This window comes from Balaenoptera borealis (assembly GCF_965194805.1).
Source record: "Balaenoptera borealis genome assembly, chromosome: 20".
Classification (NCBI taxonomy): domain Eukaryota; kingdom Metazoa; phylum Chordata; class Mammalia; order Artiodactyla; family Balaenopteridae; genus Balaenoptera; species Balaenoptera borealis.
The window spans coordinates 7738788-7756779 of NC_138879.1; the positions used below are offsets into that span (position 1 = coordinate 7738788).

At 51.8% G+C, this 17992-nt stretch overlaps 1 protein-coding gene across 2 annotated transcripts; it reads right to left on the reverse strand.

Moving 5' to 3' along the window:
• Positions 1-800: 800 nt before the first annotated feature.
• WBP2 (WW domain binding protein 2) lies at positions 801-8555 on the reverse strand. Of its 2 annotated transcripts, XM_082371250.1 has the most exons (8): positions 8405-8555; positions 6009-6117; positions 4711-4846; positions 3753-3845; positions 2970-3104; positions 2636-2758; positions 2122-2198; positions 801-2000 (listed from the first exon to the last, which is right to left on the reverse strand). In XM_082371250.1, exons 1-8 carry the CDS (start codon positions 8461-8463, stop codon positions 1947-1949), a joined length of 786 nt encoding a protein of 261 aa, XP_082227376.1. In that variant the 5' UTR covers positions 8464-8555; the 3' UTR covers positions 801-1946. The 2 variants fall into 2 exon arrangements, with proteins under 2 accessions (XP_082227376.1, XP_082227377.1); XM_082371251.1 differs by lacking the exon at positions 2970-3104.
• Between the last annotated feature and the right edge of the window lie 9437 nt (positions 8556-17992).

The window sequence follows — 17992 nt, forward strand, 5'->3', positions numbered from 1 at the left end:
CTCTGCTCCCCAGGTGACATTCCACCGAGGTGACAGCGCCAGGCTGCGCTGGACAGGGACGGCCCCACGGCCCCTGCCCCCATAAGGATGGTCGGGCGGGTGCTCCCTTCAAACGCCCCTGTAGGGGGCTCAGTCAACCCCAGGAGCTGCTGGGCGGGGCTGCAGAGGGAACAGGCTGGGGAGGCTACCGCCTAGCCTCTCCTGACAGGGCGACTCGGCCCAGAAGGGACAGGAAAATGGACGCTTCGGTGCTGGGCTCAGCTCCACCACAGGGTCCCAGGGCCTCCCTCCAGGCCAGGGTCCGGGGGGTGCAGGCCTGGGCATGGACGGTGGCCGTTTCCCACCCGCCCCTGGCCCCAGGGTTCACGAGGAGGGTGGCACCACAGCCCGCACTGCAGGGGACCAGTCTTGAATGGCTGGCCTTCACTGACGTGCCCTCTCACTCCCACGAGGCAAGGCGGTGAGCACAGCAGCCAGGGACGCGGGAACTCACGTCCAGCCTGGCCCCTCCTGCCAACGCCTCCCACCCAGGGCAGCTGCTGGGCTGCGCCAGGCCCCAGGGGACTCGGTGGGTGGGCACAGTTGCTGAGCAACTGCCATGGAAGACACAGGAGAGGCCTTCGCATCCTGGGCCCAAATAGGCAGGAGAACAAGGGACTCTCACACGGGAGGGAACACGGCCTCCGCTGGCCCCTAGCAGCCGACAGCCCTCCTTCCCAAGAGCTTGCCTCGTCACCACAGGCAGAGCCAGACAGGGTCGAGTCACTCATTTTTACTAGCTCACATTTTCGGCAGACAAATCAAGGTGCAAACAGGGTTTATTTCACATTAATATATTAACTGAATTTTTTTGTCAAATAAATAGGGAATTCTCTTTAAATAACCATCTCCTCTCTTCACAGCCAATCCAGGAGCAAATGGGAGCAAATTTTAGTGCATCCAGGGGGCATATCACCAACCAGGCAAGAAGCTTAAAGGGAAGAGGGCAGGCTAAGGGGCCGGCGAGAGGTCATGGTCAGCACCCACGCCAGGCCCCAGGGGTCAGGCCCCTGGCTGGACCGCTCGCCAGCCCCAGGTGCCCAGGCCAGGCCCCAGGGGCCGGCGAGAGGTCATGGTCAGCGCCCAGGCCAGGCCCCAGGGGTCTGTTCCTGGCCCTCCCGGCAGCCCCCAAGTGGACATGCATTCTCCAGCTCCAATCCAAGAAGCCCCTTCTAGAGGGAAAAGAGAGAAGTCAAAGGGAAACAAGTGCCAGAAAAACTAGCAGGGAAGCAGATGGGCTCCCTCGCCAGATGCAGCAGCCTGGCCCTGATGCCACCCACCCCCTGCTGGCTCGTGGGAAAGCTCCAAAAGTCAAAAGCAGTGGCAACAGGATGACCAAGGACAGGGAAGGGAAGGCGAGCACGACGGGGGCTGAGGCTGGCTGGGAATGGAATGTAGGCTGACAGTCCGGCAGACAGGTGGCCTTCCACAGCCAGGCACAGACCAGAGTGGATGGAATGTGAGCAGGGCCTGGCAGGGGTCCCTGGGGAGGGCAAAGCTTGAGAGGATAAAGTGGCTACAAAACGAGAGAGCTGGACTGCGGCGGAGGAGGCGGCCAGAGAGTCCCTCCGTGGGTAGAAGCTATGAGAGCAGGACAGGAACGAGGGGGATGCCCCCCGGGGATGGTGAGAGGGAAGTGCTGTGGGCTCTGGGCTCACATGGGAAGCTGGGAGGCACTGCTCCCGAGTCAAGGGGCCCTCCCCGCACCCCTCAAGGCTAGTTCCTGGCAACTGCTTTATAATCATCCAAGTCAAGAGGTCCTCCCCCACCCCAAGCTAGTTCCTGGTGACTGCTTTATAATCAGACCTGAGGAAAGGATGAGGCCCGCCCCCACCCCCAGACTCAGCCCCAAGGGGAGGGGAGGGGAGGAAAGAACAAAGAGGCGGGAGGAGGGGGGTGTGAGCGGTCTACTGGGTCTTCTTATCTTCTGGGGGGTAGTAAGGAGGTGGCGGAGGCTGATTCTGAGGAAGAAAGGAAAGATCATGTTAGAAGGGTCAGAAAGACGAGGTCTCTCCTGCCCCTAAATCCCAGCAAACTGGAGCTGCGTGGGTCCCGTCGGCCCCGCTCACCAGCCCCGCTCACCGTGGGCATGTAGACATTGTGTGGGTTGCCTGGGTTGTAATAGGCGCTGGCAGCTGCTTCCGCGGCCTTGGCTTCAGCTGTTGAGAACACACAAACTGGGGAAGAGCCCCGGGGACCAGCCCTCCCCGCCTCCTCCGGCTGCCCCCATGGCCCCGGCCCCCTGGTGCTCAGGACCCAGTTCCATCAATAAAACAGTGGTGAACCTTTCCTGAGCACTTACTGCATGCCACACTGTCCCATCTGGTCCCTCTACATCTCCTGCCCCACCTGACCTTCACCACAAACCCCCCAGGTGGTGCCGTTGGCACGTTTTGTGGATGAGGAGACTGCGGTGCAGAGGGGGACCTTCCTGGGCCCAGGGCACACGGCCAGCTAAAGGACAGTGTGGGGGCTGGAATCTACCCCTTCGCCACCAGGCCACCGCGCTGCCGGTCCCCTGGGATCGTCCCTAGGCCAGCGGTCATGCATTATTTGGGGCTTCCGTGCAACCACAGGGAGCAGCCAGGGCCCTCACCTGCAGGAGTGGAGGGGACATCGGGGCCGCTGACTGGAGGCTCCATGGGCCCGGGGTAGGGCGGCGGCGGGGGCTGCACGTACCCCATGGCCCCGTCCATCATGGGAGGTCCCGGATAGAACTCTGCTCGGCAAGAGGGTGACGGGGACCCAGTGAGCAGCCCAGCCCCGGCTCCCGTAGCTGGCACCCTCCCAGGCCCCTCCAGCTGCTCTGTCAGTCCTGAAGCAGGCCAAAGAACAAGTCTCCCCTCTACAACCCCCTGGCCTGGGTGAGGGTGGTCAGTGCGGGGGGAGGTGGGGGGGGGTGAGGCGTGGGCAGCAAAGGACACACTCACCAGCTGGGGGCAGTGGACAGGGGTAGCCAGGAGGGCAGGGGTACATTCCATTGGCGACTGGTGGGGGGAAGACATAGGCCCCGCTGGGCATGTAAGAGTAACCATAGGCTCCGTTGGGGGCTTCACCTCGGGAGGCTACAGCACAAGGGGAGAGAGAAATGAGTGTCGCCGGCCTCAGGTACTGGGGAGAGGGCGGCCCGACCGCCTGCCGAGGGGAGCTGCAGGGTCCCAGGAATGCACACAGCAGACACGCCTCACCCCTCCCCACTGGAGTCCGCCTCGGTCAGGGATGAGGCGAGGGGTCTGGATGGGGAGAGAGGTCAGAGCTGGGGTGGAGGAGGTCCAGGACAGGGGTGGAGGGATGGATGGAGGGAAGGAGGAGGCTAGAGGTGGGGTAGAGAATGGAGCTGGGTGAGGCTGGGGACGAGGTGAGGAGGTCTGCTGAACACAGCCCTTGGGGACTTAAAATGGTTGCCTGAGGGTAGCTTAATGGTTGGGTTTTTGTTTGTTTCTATGAGGCCACAGTAAAATGTCCTTGAGTCCAAACAGCTTTGTTAAAATGTCCTATACCTGCTCCAGGCAGGGGAAACCCAGCCTTTGAGGTACAGGAGGGTGATGTTTATTACAGGCTTCCTTCCCAACTCCCAGCCCTGGGCAGCCTGGGGCCCAGAAACTCATCTCCTGACTGCTTAAAAAACAAAACAAAAAGTAAACAAACCCAAATGAGCAAATAGCACACACATGCAATGCGTCCTTGGCCCCTGATTTTTAGAGCCTTGATACCTTGAGATGCCACCTGTAGCATCCGCTGTCCAAATTCGATGGCGCCCCCCGCCATAAAGGTCAACTTGTACGATGCAGAGCCTTCCCAGCCACCTGAGAAGGGAACAGTGCATCAACAGCTCCGGAAAAGAACTTAAGTTACGTCCGAAGAGATGGCTGTTCGTCCTCTCCAGGCCCCATCCAATGGCCAGGAGGCCTGCGGGGAAAGGGCTGCTCTGGCTTACCACCCACATCGCATGCCAGCACTGCAGACCGGCCACCTCCTGCCCGCTGACTGCGCAGCCCTGTAAGCACATCTGCACTCAGGCCTCCCACCCCCAGTGAGGCAGCTTCTCAGCAACAGGCACGCTCAGCAACAACTGACATTCAAGTTCAGAGCAGACCTCTCATGCCGAGGGGTCCTGAGGACGAACCCCAGGCCCCTCCAGCCTGGCTTCTGTCCAGAGGGAAACTGTGAGCTCGACAGCCAGGCTCGGGCCAGGCTGAACGTGAGCGGGAAGGCGAGTTCGACACAGGGGTCTCTGGGGTCTGCAAAGAGCCTTCCACCAAGCAGGGCCTCTCCGGGCGTTACAGAGGGGCAGCGGGCTCTGCCTGGCTCTAGGGGAAAGACCGTTCCCAAGAACCTGAGACAGCTCCCTCCCATACCTAACATCTGAGCACTCCCCAGGTCACAATAAGCATTCTCACTTGGTTTACAGTCATTTTGCTGACTTCCCTCTCTGAAAAGGTGATCTGAGCTGTCACCTTTAATGTCCGCACTTTCCAGCTCTTGGCACCTTCACCCCTGCTGAACACTGGCAGCCCAAGTGTTGGTCTTGGAAGCTAATCCAGAGCCAGGAAGAAGACAAGGCTAGGGGTATAGGGTCCAAAGAGGACATCTCCAGGGCAGCAGTCAGAGATGCCCCAGAGCACCTCTCTGGAAGCCCCGTCAGTGTCCCCAAGCCCCCATGTCACCCACCTCCTGCTTCAGCCTTCACTGTCCCCTTGATGTAGTTTGCTCCGAACACAGGCTGCTTGACCTCACAGCCCGTCATCAGATAAAACGGCATCATGAAGGACTGCACAGCATCCGTCCCCTCGGACAGAAAGATGACCTGCAGGGACAGAGGACAAGGGCCACCACCCCCTATGTGTGGGAGGCCATCACCTCCCAGGGCTGCGGCGGGTGGCCTGAGCCAGCACCCGCCAGCCCCGGAGAGCGCTTTTTAGAGTAAAAGGCCTCAGATGCAGCCGGGCTGGAGAGGCCAGACGTGTGAATTCACAAGAAAAATGTGTGGCTCAGACGGCACGTGTGAGCAGGACAGACTGCTCTGCCACTGAGACGTGGTGGTGAGGAGACGGCGGCTGTGGAGCCTAAGTGAAGGGCCTGCAAGGCCAGGGCAGAGAGGCAGGGCCGAGGCAGGGCAGGGCTCCTGAAGGGAGAATTCAGCCTGAGCTTCACAGAACTGAGAAGAGGGAACGGCAGCGGGTGGCAGATCCCGGGAGAAGGGACGATCCTAACCTTTCTGCAGACTCTGCCCAAACAGCCAGAGTCTCCCACCCTGCACGGGGAGAACATTCTGCTTTACCCCCGTGACTTCCATCTGTGACTGAAGATGCCAGCTTGAACCCCCAGAGATAGGGTTTTGAGACCCCCACCCCACCCCAGTCTCCGCTAAGGCCTGTGCTCCTCTTCCTCTAACCATCCTTAAGTCTAACTCTGAGATAGCTACACGCAGCTATCCTCTTCCAAGAATATCCATCTGTGTTTCTCTGGAAGTCTCTCAGAGTCTGCCTGGGGAACTCTCAGGCAAGGCCCATTCTGCAGTCTGGCATTTCTCGTTTTGCAGGGTTTGGCCGGTCTCTCTGCCTACTCCCGAGGCTGTGGCCATGCTACTGTATCCTGTTGACCACATTTATCACGCTGGATGTGCACAAAGGCCTCACGGGCTACTCCTACAGAAATCAAAGTAATAACCGTCTCTCCCCTCCAGGCCCAGGTCATCCCAGCAGCTGCAGCCACCTACAGAGAGAGTTTGCAGCAGCACCTCTGGAACTTACACGGATTCACTGTCTAGCCATCAGTTCTGCTGTGCGAAGAGGCTGGTGCTCCTAGAACCAGGAGCATGTGACAGAAACATGCTAACATTCACCAGGGTTCAGCGGCCACTAGACTCACAAGGCTGAGGCTGACCCAAGACTCCCATCAGCCTCCAGGAGCCATGAGTCTCCAAACCAACTGACTCGCCAAACCAACCGTGTCACTGTACAACGTACCCGGTACGGGGTAAGGTAGACGGTGCCTTTCTTGGTCCCTTTGAAGGCCTCTGGCACATTCCTCATGTCACTGAACGTAAGTTCTACATGGTCATAGGACATCAGGATGCTGTGATGAGAAAAGAGGAAATGCCCTGATGAGACAGCTGGAGTCACAATCTGTCACCCCCAGGGACTGGACCCTCCTGGGTAGCAGTTGCTTATTAGTAGTTGCCAGCACGTCATCTGCTTCAGCACTGCTGTGAGAAAACTACTAACACAGCCATGGAAGAGATGAGCAACCTCGGGTTCCATAGAATTTCCCCTAAACCCCACACACACAGCCCATAAGTGACCAGTGCAGGAACTTCCCTGGCAGTCCAGTGGTTAGGACTCCATGCTCTCACTGCTGAGGGCCAGGGTTCAATCGCTGGTCAGGGAACAAAAATCCCACAAGCCAAGAGGCACAGCCAAACAAAAAAAAAAAAAAAGTGACCAGTGCTGTAGAAGAGCCACAGGGCTCTGGAGACACCATAATCCCTCAAATCAGGTTAGATTATCTGGGTTAACTCTTCTATTCTCTTCTAGGTCCTTATGACAGGTGTTCTGTTTTTGTTGGTTTATTTTTTTAAGCCTGATATACAAACATTTTAAGACATGACTCTACACGTAACCAAAGGGCTCACGTCAGGGTTCCTTTAAACCTGGGGTTCTGAAGCTGGGTCTGCAGGGGCATCAGTCCACTAGCCCTTGAGATGATCATGTACGTGCTTTTTCCTGGGAGAGACCATAGTTTTCATCACTCTCAAAGGGATTCATGATTTGAAGAGTAAGGTTCACTATTTTACACATCAAGTTTTAAATGCTGAATGTGGACTTCAATTACTGTTTACACAATTTTTTCAGAAATGAGGCTGAAGCAGTTTCTGAAACAAGGCACATCATTATTTAGCAGCAATGAGTCCTAAACCGGGTAGGAGGCCCAGCAGGATAGATACATTCTTGTCCCAGAAAAGTCTCACTGAGAAAGAAATAGTCCCAGGAGATGTTACCAAATGGCATCAAAAGGGTTTGTCCAGGTCCAGGACTGGCTTGCACACAGAGCAGCTACACACTAAGGGCAACGTGAAGTTTCTCTGATTACAAGACAAAAGGTCCAAGTTCATATAGTTCCATTTGTCTTCTTTCGCCTCCCAGATATCACAACTTCCTTCACTGGGGAGGGGTAAGTGGGAAAGAGGACCAGTACCAGAAAATTAAAATACAGCTCAGAGAAAAGAGGTCATTACCAGGAACAGGCTGGGACTGCCAGTCGCTGAGCAGGTAAGATGGAGGAAGAATCAGTATTCTGAGGTCTGGGCTCCCTGGGTGTTCTCCTCTGACTCATCAAGCGTTCCCAGATGACAGCCCTGGGCTGGGTGCTGGGCTTAACCAGCTACCAGGCTTTGACCCCACCAAGTCTCCTGTGGGGACTCAGGTTCCTCCTATGCTCCTTCAAGAGGTGCTTTCAGGTCAGCATAGCTCAACCAGGGCTGGCTGGTCTGATTCTCAGTGCCCAAGGAGCAAGAGAAGAGAAATCATCCAAGGAGCCCAGAGGTGGAGAAGAGACAGAACTGACAGGGGGGTGGGTAGGAAGAACCTTGAAGTTGGGAGACCTCTGCTCTGGGAAGTGACCCAAGCCAACAGGAATTCAAGGGAGAGAGGCAAAGACAGACCTTTACACCTTTACAGGAAACGTGTCAGACATGTGACAAACGTTAGCTATGTAATTTCACCTCTGGGCCTCAGTTTTTCATCTGGAAACTGAGCAGTTCTGGAATATACTGTAAGGCTACATACTGGGAGTTAAGGCTACTGACTTTGGAATCAGGACTCCTTTCCTGTTACAGCTCTGTGATCTCAGGCAAGATACTTACCTCTGTGCCTCAGTTTCCCTACGTGTAAAATGTGGATAGTAATAGTATCTGCTGCACAGAATTTACATATTGAAAAAAGCAAAAGAGGTGTAGTCCCTGACACACAGTAAACGCCCAATAAATGGCAATTATTTTTGTCTAAAGCTCTTCCCAATTCTTAAAGTCACCTACTCTGGGACAGGGGCTCAAGAACTACCCAGAGGCTCCGCCTGTCTCTCCAAACCCCCACCCGTCTCTCCAAACCCCCACCCGTCTCTCCAAACCCCTACCCTATCCAGCCGCCCCACCCCCATCCCACAGCTGATCGCAACATCCCGCCCCTCCCTCACGCCTCACCACCTTCCTTCAGCCCCGCCCCCAGCCGTTACCCCACTCCCCACCCCCCCATCAGTTTCCCCTCTTCACGGATTTACTCCCCACCGCCCACTCACCCACCACCCACTACCCACACCCTCGACGCCCGCCCTTCCGTTCTCCAGGATCCTTCCGTAGTGTTTTCACCTCTCGGTATTGTTGACGATCACTCCGCCGCCCTCCGAGTGATTCTTGTTGAGCGCCATAGTGTCTCGGAAAAGGGTCCCGAGACTCGGGACGCAGTGCGCTTGCGCCCTTCTTCGGCCCACCCCTAGTGGCGTCGTTCGTATTAGAGTCAGCCAATCAGCTCTTGCGCGGAGGCTGGCCCTACCACCTGATCCCTGGCGTCACGTGCTAATAGTTTACTCCCTCTCCCCCTCCCCCCTAGTTTCGCTCGCATCACAAACAAACTCAAGACTATAGTTCCCAGAAGGCTCCCTGAACCTCGACCTCTCACTACGCTAACGGAAGGCTGCATTCTGGAACTTGTAGTCTCCGATACCATAGGCCCGGATTGACTCCGCTCGTTGCATAACTAATCCCCACCCTCCTCCACCCGGTCCTCCGAGGGACGGGCGTAAATAGTTGGGCGCGTCACAGGGAAATTCGTCGTAAAGGCCCTGGACGCAAAAGTTCATACGCACGGAATGGGGATTATAACCTACACCTGCTGTGGGAGCGCTGAACACTTACTGGGGCATCTTCCTTCAGTCCGCAAGCGTATGGGGAGCACTTCCTATATGACTTTGCTCCCCCGCCACACACTTGGGTAATCACTGAGCCAGAGACATGAGTCCAAGAATCAGTCTCTGTTCTGGGAGAGAAGAGTCAAGAAAAACTGCCATCCCTCCCTTGAAATCAAACCCACACCCTCCGAAGTGGGCGGTGAGAATCTCCGTGCGGGGAGGAGAACCTTGGCCCAGCGCCGGCACCTGACCGTCGCCTCCACCACAGCTGGCCTCGCGGTGGCGCTGCTCGCTCTAGAACGCTCTGGCTCTGCAGTCCCGCCCTCCCAGCATTTAATAGGCTGGAAGGTTTAAATCGGACTCGGAGGAGCTGAATGGAACTGGGCACAATTGTGACACCCGGAGCTTGCAGAATGAGGCTGACTCATTGTGACCCAGCACTTGGGCGGCCCCCACTCGGCCGCTGTAGTTATGTAAACTCCCGCACCTCCGAGGTGGAGCTTTACCCGCAATTGTGGGGGTGAGGGGGACGGGTCTCACTCCCCACGGGACGGCGCAGGTGCATCATTAATCTTAAGGGATCAGAGTTTGATTTTTAAGCAAACAGCTGATTTCCTGACCCGTGGTGGCCAACTTTGGGATCCACCTGCTTGACTTTCCTTTTGAGTGAGATTTCTTAGGTGAAGAATCAAAAACTAGAAAATATTATGAAACAGGTAACAGCCTTCTGTGAGGTCTTGCGCAAAACCACCAGGAAGTTGCAGGACAAGTGCAGTGAAGCAGTGCGTCATGGACATGATGAAGTCTGCCCTAAAGGGTTAGGGTAAATTCCACACATACAATCTATGTAGCGGTTGAAAAGAATGAAGTCATATTCTATGTGCTGATGTGGAAAGATTGCTAAGGTTTGTCTGTACAACTGGCGTATAAATATACTTCCGTTTGTATAAAAAATAGGATAGGATCTAGATCTAGATATTTTCTTGAAAGATCCACCAGACACTGTTTTTGGCATTCTCCCTTCGAAGCTCAGCTCTGGGAACTGGGGTTGGCAGGTGACTTACTGTGCATTGTGTGCTCTTTTGTACTGTTTGTTTACTGTGTGCATTTTAAATATTAATAATACATTTCAAAAAGAAAGAGAAAACCCACCCAGTAATGGGTGTGCAAGAATGGCTGCTACAAGGACCATAAGAGGAAAGGTGGGACAACAGCACAGTCCTGCCCTGACCCCTTTGCGATCCCGGTTGGTGGCAGAGGCAGAGGCGGGTTTTGTGGGGCCTGAAGCCTCTCCAACGTTGGAGGCCCTGTTGTAGAACTAAGATACACGATTATGAACACACAGTGCTGTGGCCACACTGAGGCCTCCTAGCATGAAGGGAAACGTGATGAAGAGGAAGTCTGAGTGGAGCGAGATAGCAGGCTTAACCGATTCTGGCTTAAGTGTCCAAATTTTGCAAATTTTCTAAAACCATGTGATCATGTGAACGCCTTGTGAGGGCTGCTCCCAGGCGGTGGAGAGGGCAGGTGCATTCCAGGACCCACACTGAGGGGCTCAAGGGCAGTTCATTGCTGAACCAAGTCGGTGGCAAAAGGTCCTGTTTGGGCCCAGGTCTCAGAACTCAGATCACTCCTGCCTTTTAGTCCACACGGACTCTGGCTGTTTCCAGAAATGATGGCTTTTTGCTGAGCTGTAATTGCTCCTATTCTGCAGACTGGAGCTCCTCGAGTGCTTCGGGCTCGCCTGGGACATTGTGCCCATCACCACAGAACAGCCAGGCAGGGTCCAGGGTGACCCTGTTCCAGTCACCTCTTAAGCTCCAAGAAGCTTCATTTATTTGCCCCAGTGAGTTGGACAAGTATCATTTGTGCTGAACAAATAATCATTTTCTATGTGTGTCCTGATGTTTAAAAGACTAGGGAGCAGTTTCTCAGATGGTGGCTTTCCTTTTTTTTTTTTAATGTTGACCCACAGTAAGAAGTACATTTTATATCAAGACCCAATAAGGGAATCTCCTGGCAGTCCAGTGGTCAGGACTCTGCGCTTTCACTGCTGAGGGCATGGGTTCAATCCCTAGTTGGGGAACTAAGATCCTGAAAGCCGCACGGTGACTCAAAAAAAAAAAAAAAATAAAGGACCCAATAAGCCCAGAAATAAACCCACAAACCTACAGTCACTTAATCTTTGACAAAGAAGGCAAGAATATACAATGGAAAAAAGACAGTCTCTTCAGCAAGTGGTGTTGGGAAAGCTGTACAGCCATATGTAAATGAAGTTAGAACACACCCTCACACCATATACAAAAATAAAATGGCTTAAAGACTTAACTATAAGACATGACACCATAAAACTCCTAGTAGAGAACATATACAAAACATTCTCTGACATAAATCGTACCAATATTTTCTTAGGTCAGTCTCCCAAGGCAATAGAAATAAAAGCAAAAATAAACAAATGGTGGGACCTAGTCAACTTACAATCTTCTGTACAGCAAAGGAAACCATAAACAAAACGAAAAGACAACCTACAGACTCGGAGAAAATATTTGCAAATGATGTGGCCGACAAGGGCTTAATTTTGGAAATATACAAACAGCTCATACCACATCAAAAAATCAAACAACCCAATTGAAAAATGGGCAGAAGACCTAAATAGACATTTCTCCAAAGAAGACACACAGATGGCCAACAGGCACATGAAAAGATGCTCAACATCACTAATTATTAGAGAAGTGCAAATCAAAACTACAATGAGGTACCACCTCACACCAGTCAGAATGGCCATGATTAAAAGGCTACAAATGACAAATGCTGGAAAGGGTGTGGAGAATAGGGAACCCTCCTACACTGTTGGTGGGAATGTAAGTTGGTGCAGCCACTATTGAAATCAGTATGGAGGTTCCTCAAAAAAGTAAAAATAGAGTTACCGTCTGATCCAGCAATCCCACTCCTGGGCATATATCTGGAGAAAACTGTAATTCAAAAGGATGCATGCACCTATATGTTCATAGCAGCACTATTCACAATAGCCAAGACATGGAAACAACCTAAATGTCCATCGACAGCTGAATGGATAAAGAAGATGTGGTATATATATACAATGGAGTACTACACAGCCATAAAAAAGAATGAAATAATGCCATTTGCAGCAACATGGATGGACCTAGAGATTGTCATACCTAAGCGAAGTAAGTCAGAAAGACAAAGACAAATACCATATGATATCACTTATACGTGGAATCTAAAATACAACACAAATGAACTTACCTACAAAACAGAAACAGACTCACAGACAGAGACACGAACAAAGCCTGCAGCAGAGCCAGCAGGAAACCTGACTTCTCCCAGGGTCAGCAGCAGTCATAAGAGGGAACGACACCCCTCTCTCTCAGCAACTGCTGCTTTCTTACCAATGATACCCCTAGATAAGTTTTGCAATTCCCAACTATTGGCGGGGGTGCCCCAATACTAAACCACTCACCTCGTGATGGCCCCCAGTCCCTAGTTAATCCCCAGTGCTTCTAATTCCCACTCAGAAACAGCACCCACTCCAGAACTGGTCCTTGCTTCCCATAGACTCTCCTCAGAATCTTTTAGAAGACAAACCTGAAAAACAGCTTCCCTCTTCCCGCTCATGGATGGCTGGGCATCTTGGGGCAAGCCTGGAGGCTGTGCCCGCTGGTGGCTGGCTGCAGAGGCTTTACCAAAACAACTTTCCTGAAACGATATCTACCCTCCTACATGTTGCTGAAGAACACTTTTAGTTATGAGTCCCTTGAGGGTCAATTCGGAGGTTCCCTCTTAGAAGGGACAATTTATAGAAGGAGTATGGTCAGAGAGCCACTGCTTGGCCAGAGGTCACTGGGTTTCTGATTGAAGACAACCAGGTAGGTGGGAGAGGTAACTAAGTTCCCAGAACAAATCCTTTTTTTTTTTTTAAGATTTATTTATTATTTATTTTATTTTTGGCCGCGTTGGGTCTTAGTTGCGGCACACGGGATCTTCATTGTGGTGCACGGGCTGCTCTCTAGTTGTGGCGTGTGGGTTTTCTCTTCTCTAGTTGTGGCATGCAGGCTCCAAGGGCGCGTGGACTCTGTAGTTTGCTGCACGTGGGCTCTAGTTGAGATGCTCAGGCTCAGTAGTTGTGACATGTGGGCTTAGTTGCCCCACGGCACGTGGGATCTTAGTTCCCTGACCAGGGATCGAGCCCGCGTCCCCTGCATTGCAAGGTGGATTCTTTACCACTGGACCACCAGGGAAGTCCCCCAGAATAAATCTTAATGCCATTAAAGTTTATCTAAAAATTGCTTAATGGGGGGGGGGAGGGAGATAAATTAGGAGTTTGGTATTAACATATACTATATATACTACTATATATAAAATAGGTAGACAACAAGGACCTACTGTATAGCACAGGGAACTATACTCAATATTTTGTAATAACCTATAATGGAAAAGAATCTGAAAAAGAATATATATATACATATATACATATATATGTATGTATAACTGAATCACTTTGTTGTACACTTGAAACTAACACAACATTATAAATTAACTAGGGACTTCCCTGGTGGCACAGTGGTTAAGAATCCGCCTGCCAATGCAGGGGACACGGGTTCAAGCCCTGCTCTGGGAAGATCCCACATGCCACAGAGCAACTAAGCCCGTGAGCCACAACTACTGAGCCTGTGCTCTAGAGCCCGCGAGCCACAACTACTGAAGACCGCGTGCCTAGAGCCAGTGCTCTGCAACAAGAGAAGCCACCGCAATGAGAAGCCCGCGCACGGGGACGAAGAGTAGGCCCCGCTCTCCACAACTAGAGAAAGCCCGCATGCCGCAACAAAGACCCAATGCAGCCAAAAATAAATAAAATAAATTTTTAAAAAAATAATAAAATAAATTAACTATGCCTCAATAAAAGAAATAAAAATTGCTTAAGCATTTTATCATAAATGCTATTTTTTTTCCCCAGAAAGAGACTGTGAATTGTATCACCTAAAAAAAAAAAAAGAATTGCCCCAGACCAGGTTTGGGACAATTTTTATTTTGTATTGTGATGTCCTCTGAGATTTTCTATGATATTTTGTCATTTAAAAACTGCTAATTGTTATGCCGTAAATTGATTTTGCAATCCTCAGCTTGAAAACCCCCATTCCAGAAGAAAGGATGGGGGCAGAGGGGGACGGGGAGGAGAGGAGAGGAGGGGAGTCCTGGAGTTCCCACACCCCCGCCAGAGACGGGACCTGCATCCACCCACCTCCTGGAGCTGAAACTGTCCCGTATGTATGGTTCCCAAATCAGTTTACTAAAGGGTTGTGTCAGTGAGATTTAGGTCATTCTCAGCCTCTTGGTGGGGAGGAGAGTTTTTTTAAGATATCACATCTTTGCTTCACTCTTCGTGGGCTAGGAGACTCAAAATACTGAGGGGCATTTTTCTATCCCTCGACCAAGAGGGCAGGCAAGACTTCTTGTTCCCTAACAGGGTTCTGCCCTAACAGGGTTATGGGTCCCCTAACAGTTGTTTTCAGCTCTGGCTGAACACGGAATGTGCCAGATACTTGGAAGGTACAAAGCCCCAGGCTCTTGTCTGCAGCCTATTGCGTGTGTCTGGGGCTGTAGGAGCTGGAGGGCAGAGAGGGCAGAATGGCTGGACCTAGAGAGGGAAGGGGTGTCTTCCAGAGCCCCAGGACCGAAGCAGAGTTTGCGGGATTCTGCAGTGGTAGCCCTTCCACCTGCCACCCGTCCTGCTCCCACAGGGCAATCCCAAGAGGTGGGGTGTGGTCAATGGGAGGCCTGAACTGTGATTTGGGGGTTTGTGTGAAAGGGTCCAGCTATCTGAACAGAGAGAACTTACTATAAAGAATTAACACACAAAAAAATTAAAAATTAAAAAAAAAAAAGAATTAACACAGGTATAAAGCTAGCCATGTCACTTAGGTCGCTAGGTAACTGAAAAGGTGCAAAAAAATAATTCTAATGTGCCCCAGAGGTGCCTGAACCTAGGGCTGGGGGACCAAAAGGCAAAGTCAGAATAATTAAAACACAGAAGCTTGAAGGAAAAGCCCCTGGGAACTAAAACCCAACTCTCCGAAGGGGGCACATGCTTGCTGGTGCTGGTGCCTCTGAAGGGGGCTCCAGGCAGCTGGTTCTGCAAGGGTCAGAAAAACTACGAAGTGCATTTAGTTGCCGCTAAGGAACTGCAGCTGCCCCAGGGAAGAAGCCTTCCAGTGATGATGGAACTGCCAGCACCTGGGAAGCAGCCGGCCCCTTCTCCTTCAGCCCTGAAAGCCCTCTAGCGCCCCCTGATGGCAGAGCCCGGCAGGGAGAAGCAGGTAGTGGAGAAATGCAGAGTCCCAGCCCCTGTATCAGGGAGCCCAGCTTAGAGGGTGGATTTTACGGGTTGAATTTTGTCCCCTGTCTAAATTCATGTGTCAAAATCCTAACCCCTAGTTCCTCAAATTGTGACCTTATTTGGAAGCAGGGCTGTGGCAGATATAATTAAAGATGAGGTCATTAGTGTGCGCCCTAATCCAATATGATTGGTGTCCTTTTAAAAAGGGGAAATTTGGGGCTTCCCTGGTGGCGCAGTGGTTGAGACTCTGCCTGCCAATGCAGGGGACACGGGTTCGAGCCCTGGTTGGGGAAGATCCCACATGCCGCGGAGCAACCGGGCCTGTGAGCCAAAAATAAATTAATTAACTAAAAAAAAAAAAAAACAAAAAAAACGGGAAATTTGGATACAGATACACCCACAGGGAGAACGCCATGTGAAGACAAAGGCAGAGTGCTAGAAGGATTGCCAGCTATTGTCAGCAAATCACCAGAAGCTAGGGGAGAGGCCTGGAACAGATCCTTCCTCGCAGCCTCAGAGGGACCAACCCTGTCAACACCTTGATCTCTGACTCTGGCCTCCCTAGAGCTGGAAGACAATGCAATTCTGTTGTTTAAGCCACCTAGTTTGTGGTACTTTGTTACGAGATCCCTAACAGACTAACACAAAGGGGCTGGAGCAGAAAGGCAACAACTGGTCACAATCTCTAAACCTTGTTTGACCCAAGGGAGAGGAAGTTCACCATACAAGGACCACTTGGGCTCAGACAACGGGCGTCTCAGCAGCTGCCCCAGTGGACAGAAGACCCCAAGCCCCCAAAACATGCCTGAGGTTGAATTCCTTTCCCTCTTGGCAAAGGGCAGCTCATAATCAAATTTTATGATTTAGGAAAAATACCAAAATTGACATTTCATGTACCTGAGTGTCATGGAGCCAATTCATGCTTGATACACCGTATTTTTTTTTTCACTCAGCCAGTCGTCATCTTCCAATAAGCCAGCAGGAGAAAGAAAACTCTTGGTAACCCTCAACTTTCTGCCATTTGCTGTTGGTTGTTTGGGCTTCGAAGACAGAGTGGGAGATGCCACGTGGGGCGCTGGTGATGGGAAAGTGAGCTATTTCAGGGCGTGTCGTTTTGGCCACGGGTATTTCAGTAACACAAGTTCCTTGCTCCTCCATCAGTAAGCCCAGCCAGGGCTTGTCTGGGGCTGTTTCTGGTTGCTACGGAGATGAGCCCCACCCAGTGGCTCCCAGTCCAGACCTCCCTGCTCTGTGGAGTTCAGTATCCCCAGGCACAGCTGCAAGGCCTGTTCTGAGTGATTCCTGCTGTAGGAGTGTTTACACAACGCCCCTGCTGTCCATTTCCCCTCTGTGCCTCCAAAATCCCAGAAAGGCAGAAAGACACAGGCATCACCTTCGAAGTTGTCCCCACCCCAGCACTGAGCAGCCACGCCTGGAGGGACCCTTCTGCAGGAGGGAGCTCAGGGAGGGGCTAGGAGGGGCTCTAGTGGGTCTGGGCCCTTCCCTGCTATTTCTGGGTCCTCCTTCCAACAGTCTGGGGTGGGGGGGAGTGGGGGGGATCATCTCCATCTCCCTGGAAAGATGCAAGATCTCTCTCATCCTCTTTTTTCCCTCCTTAAACCCATTTCTCACTTAAATTACAGAGTGATTTTTTTTTTTTTTTGACTGCACTGTATGCGGCATGCGGGATCTTAGTTCCCCAACCAAGGATCGAACCCGCGCCCCCTGCAGTGGACGCGTGGAGCCCTAACCACTGGACCACCAGGGAAGTCCCTATAGAGTGATTTTAAACTTTCAAATCTGATTGTATTGTTTACCCATGTGAAACCCTGCCTTGGCTTCCCATTCCTCCTAAGTCAAGTCCAGAATCCGTACCAGGCTCTGCACTGCCACATCATGTCACTTGCCTTCCTTAAAACACTTTGGTCCCCTGGAGTACTTGGCCCCTTCCGGAGCGCACACCCATCCTCTTTGTCTTGCTAACTCCTTGTCCTCCAGGCCTCAGCTGTCCCTTCAGGGAGGTCCTCCCTGGAAATGAGCCTCCCCCACGCGCCTAATACGGCCCCTTCTCGTGACCGCTGTCTTTTTCCTTCTATCTTTTTTTTTTTTTAATTTCTGTTCCTGGGAAATTTGTGTTTTGTTTTGTAAAATAGCAGAGGCAAAACTTTTCTTCCCCTCAGTAGTAAAATACACTGGATACATCACATAAAATTTACCATTGTAAGTGTACAGTTCGGTGGCATTAAGTACAATCGCATTGTTGTGAGACCATCACCACGATCCATCTCCAGAACTTTTTCATCATCTCAAACTGAAATTCTGACCCCATTAAACACGAGCTCCTCAATCCCCCCTCCCCCAGCCGCTGGGAACCCCCCTCCTACTTTCTGTCTCTGAATTTGTCTATTCTAGGTGCCTCATATAAGTGGAAACATACAAGATTTGTCCTTTTGCATTTGGCTTATTTCACTTAGCATAATGTCTTCAAAGTTTATTCATGTGATAGCATGTGTCAGAATTTCATTCCTTTTTAAGGCCATTGTATATTCAGACCACATTTTGTTTATCCATTCGTCCACTGATGGACACTTGGGTTGCTTCCACCCTTTGGCTGTTGTGAATAGTGCTGCTGTGAACATGGGTGTACAAGCATCTGTCTGAGTGCCTGCTTTCAGTTATTTTGGGTGTATCCGC

What these genes read in the sequence shown, in the direction of transcription:
- WBP2 (XM_082371250.1), bottom strand. Translation starts at nt 8,463, where the DNA reads ATGGCGCTCAACAAGAATCACTCGGAGGGCGGCGGAGTGATCGTCAAC. An exon ending in AGTGAAGGCTGAAGCAGGAG is followed by an intron (nt 3,846 to 4,710) that starts GTGGGTGACATG and finishes TTCCCTTCTCAG; the next exon opens with GTGGCTGGGAAGGCTCTGCA. An exon ending in CTGTCCACTGCCCCCAGCTG is followed by an intron (nt 2,759 to 2,969) that starts GTGAGTGTGTCC and finishes CTTGCCGAGCAG; the next exon opens with AGTTCTATCCGGGACCTCCC.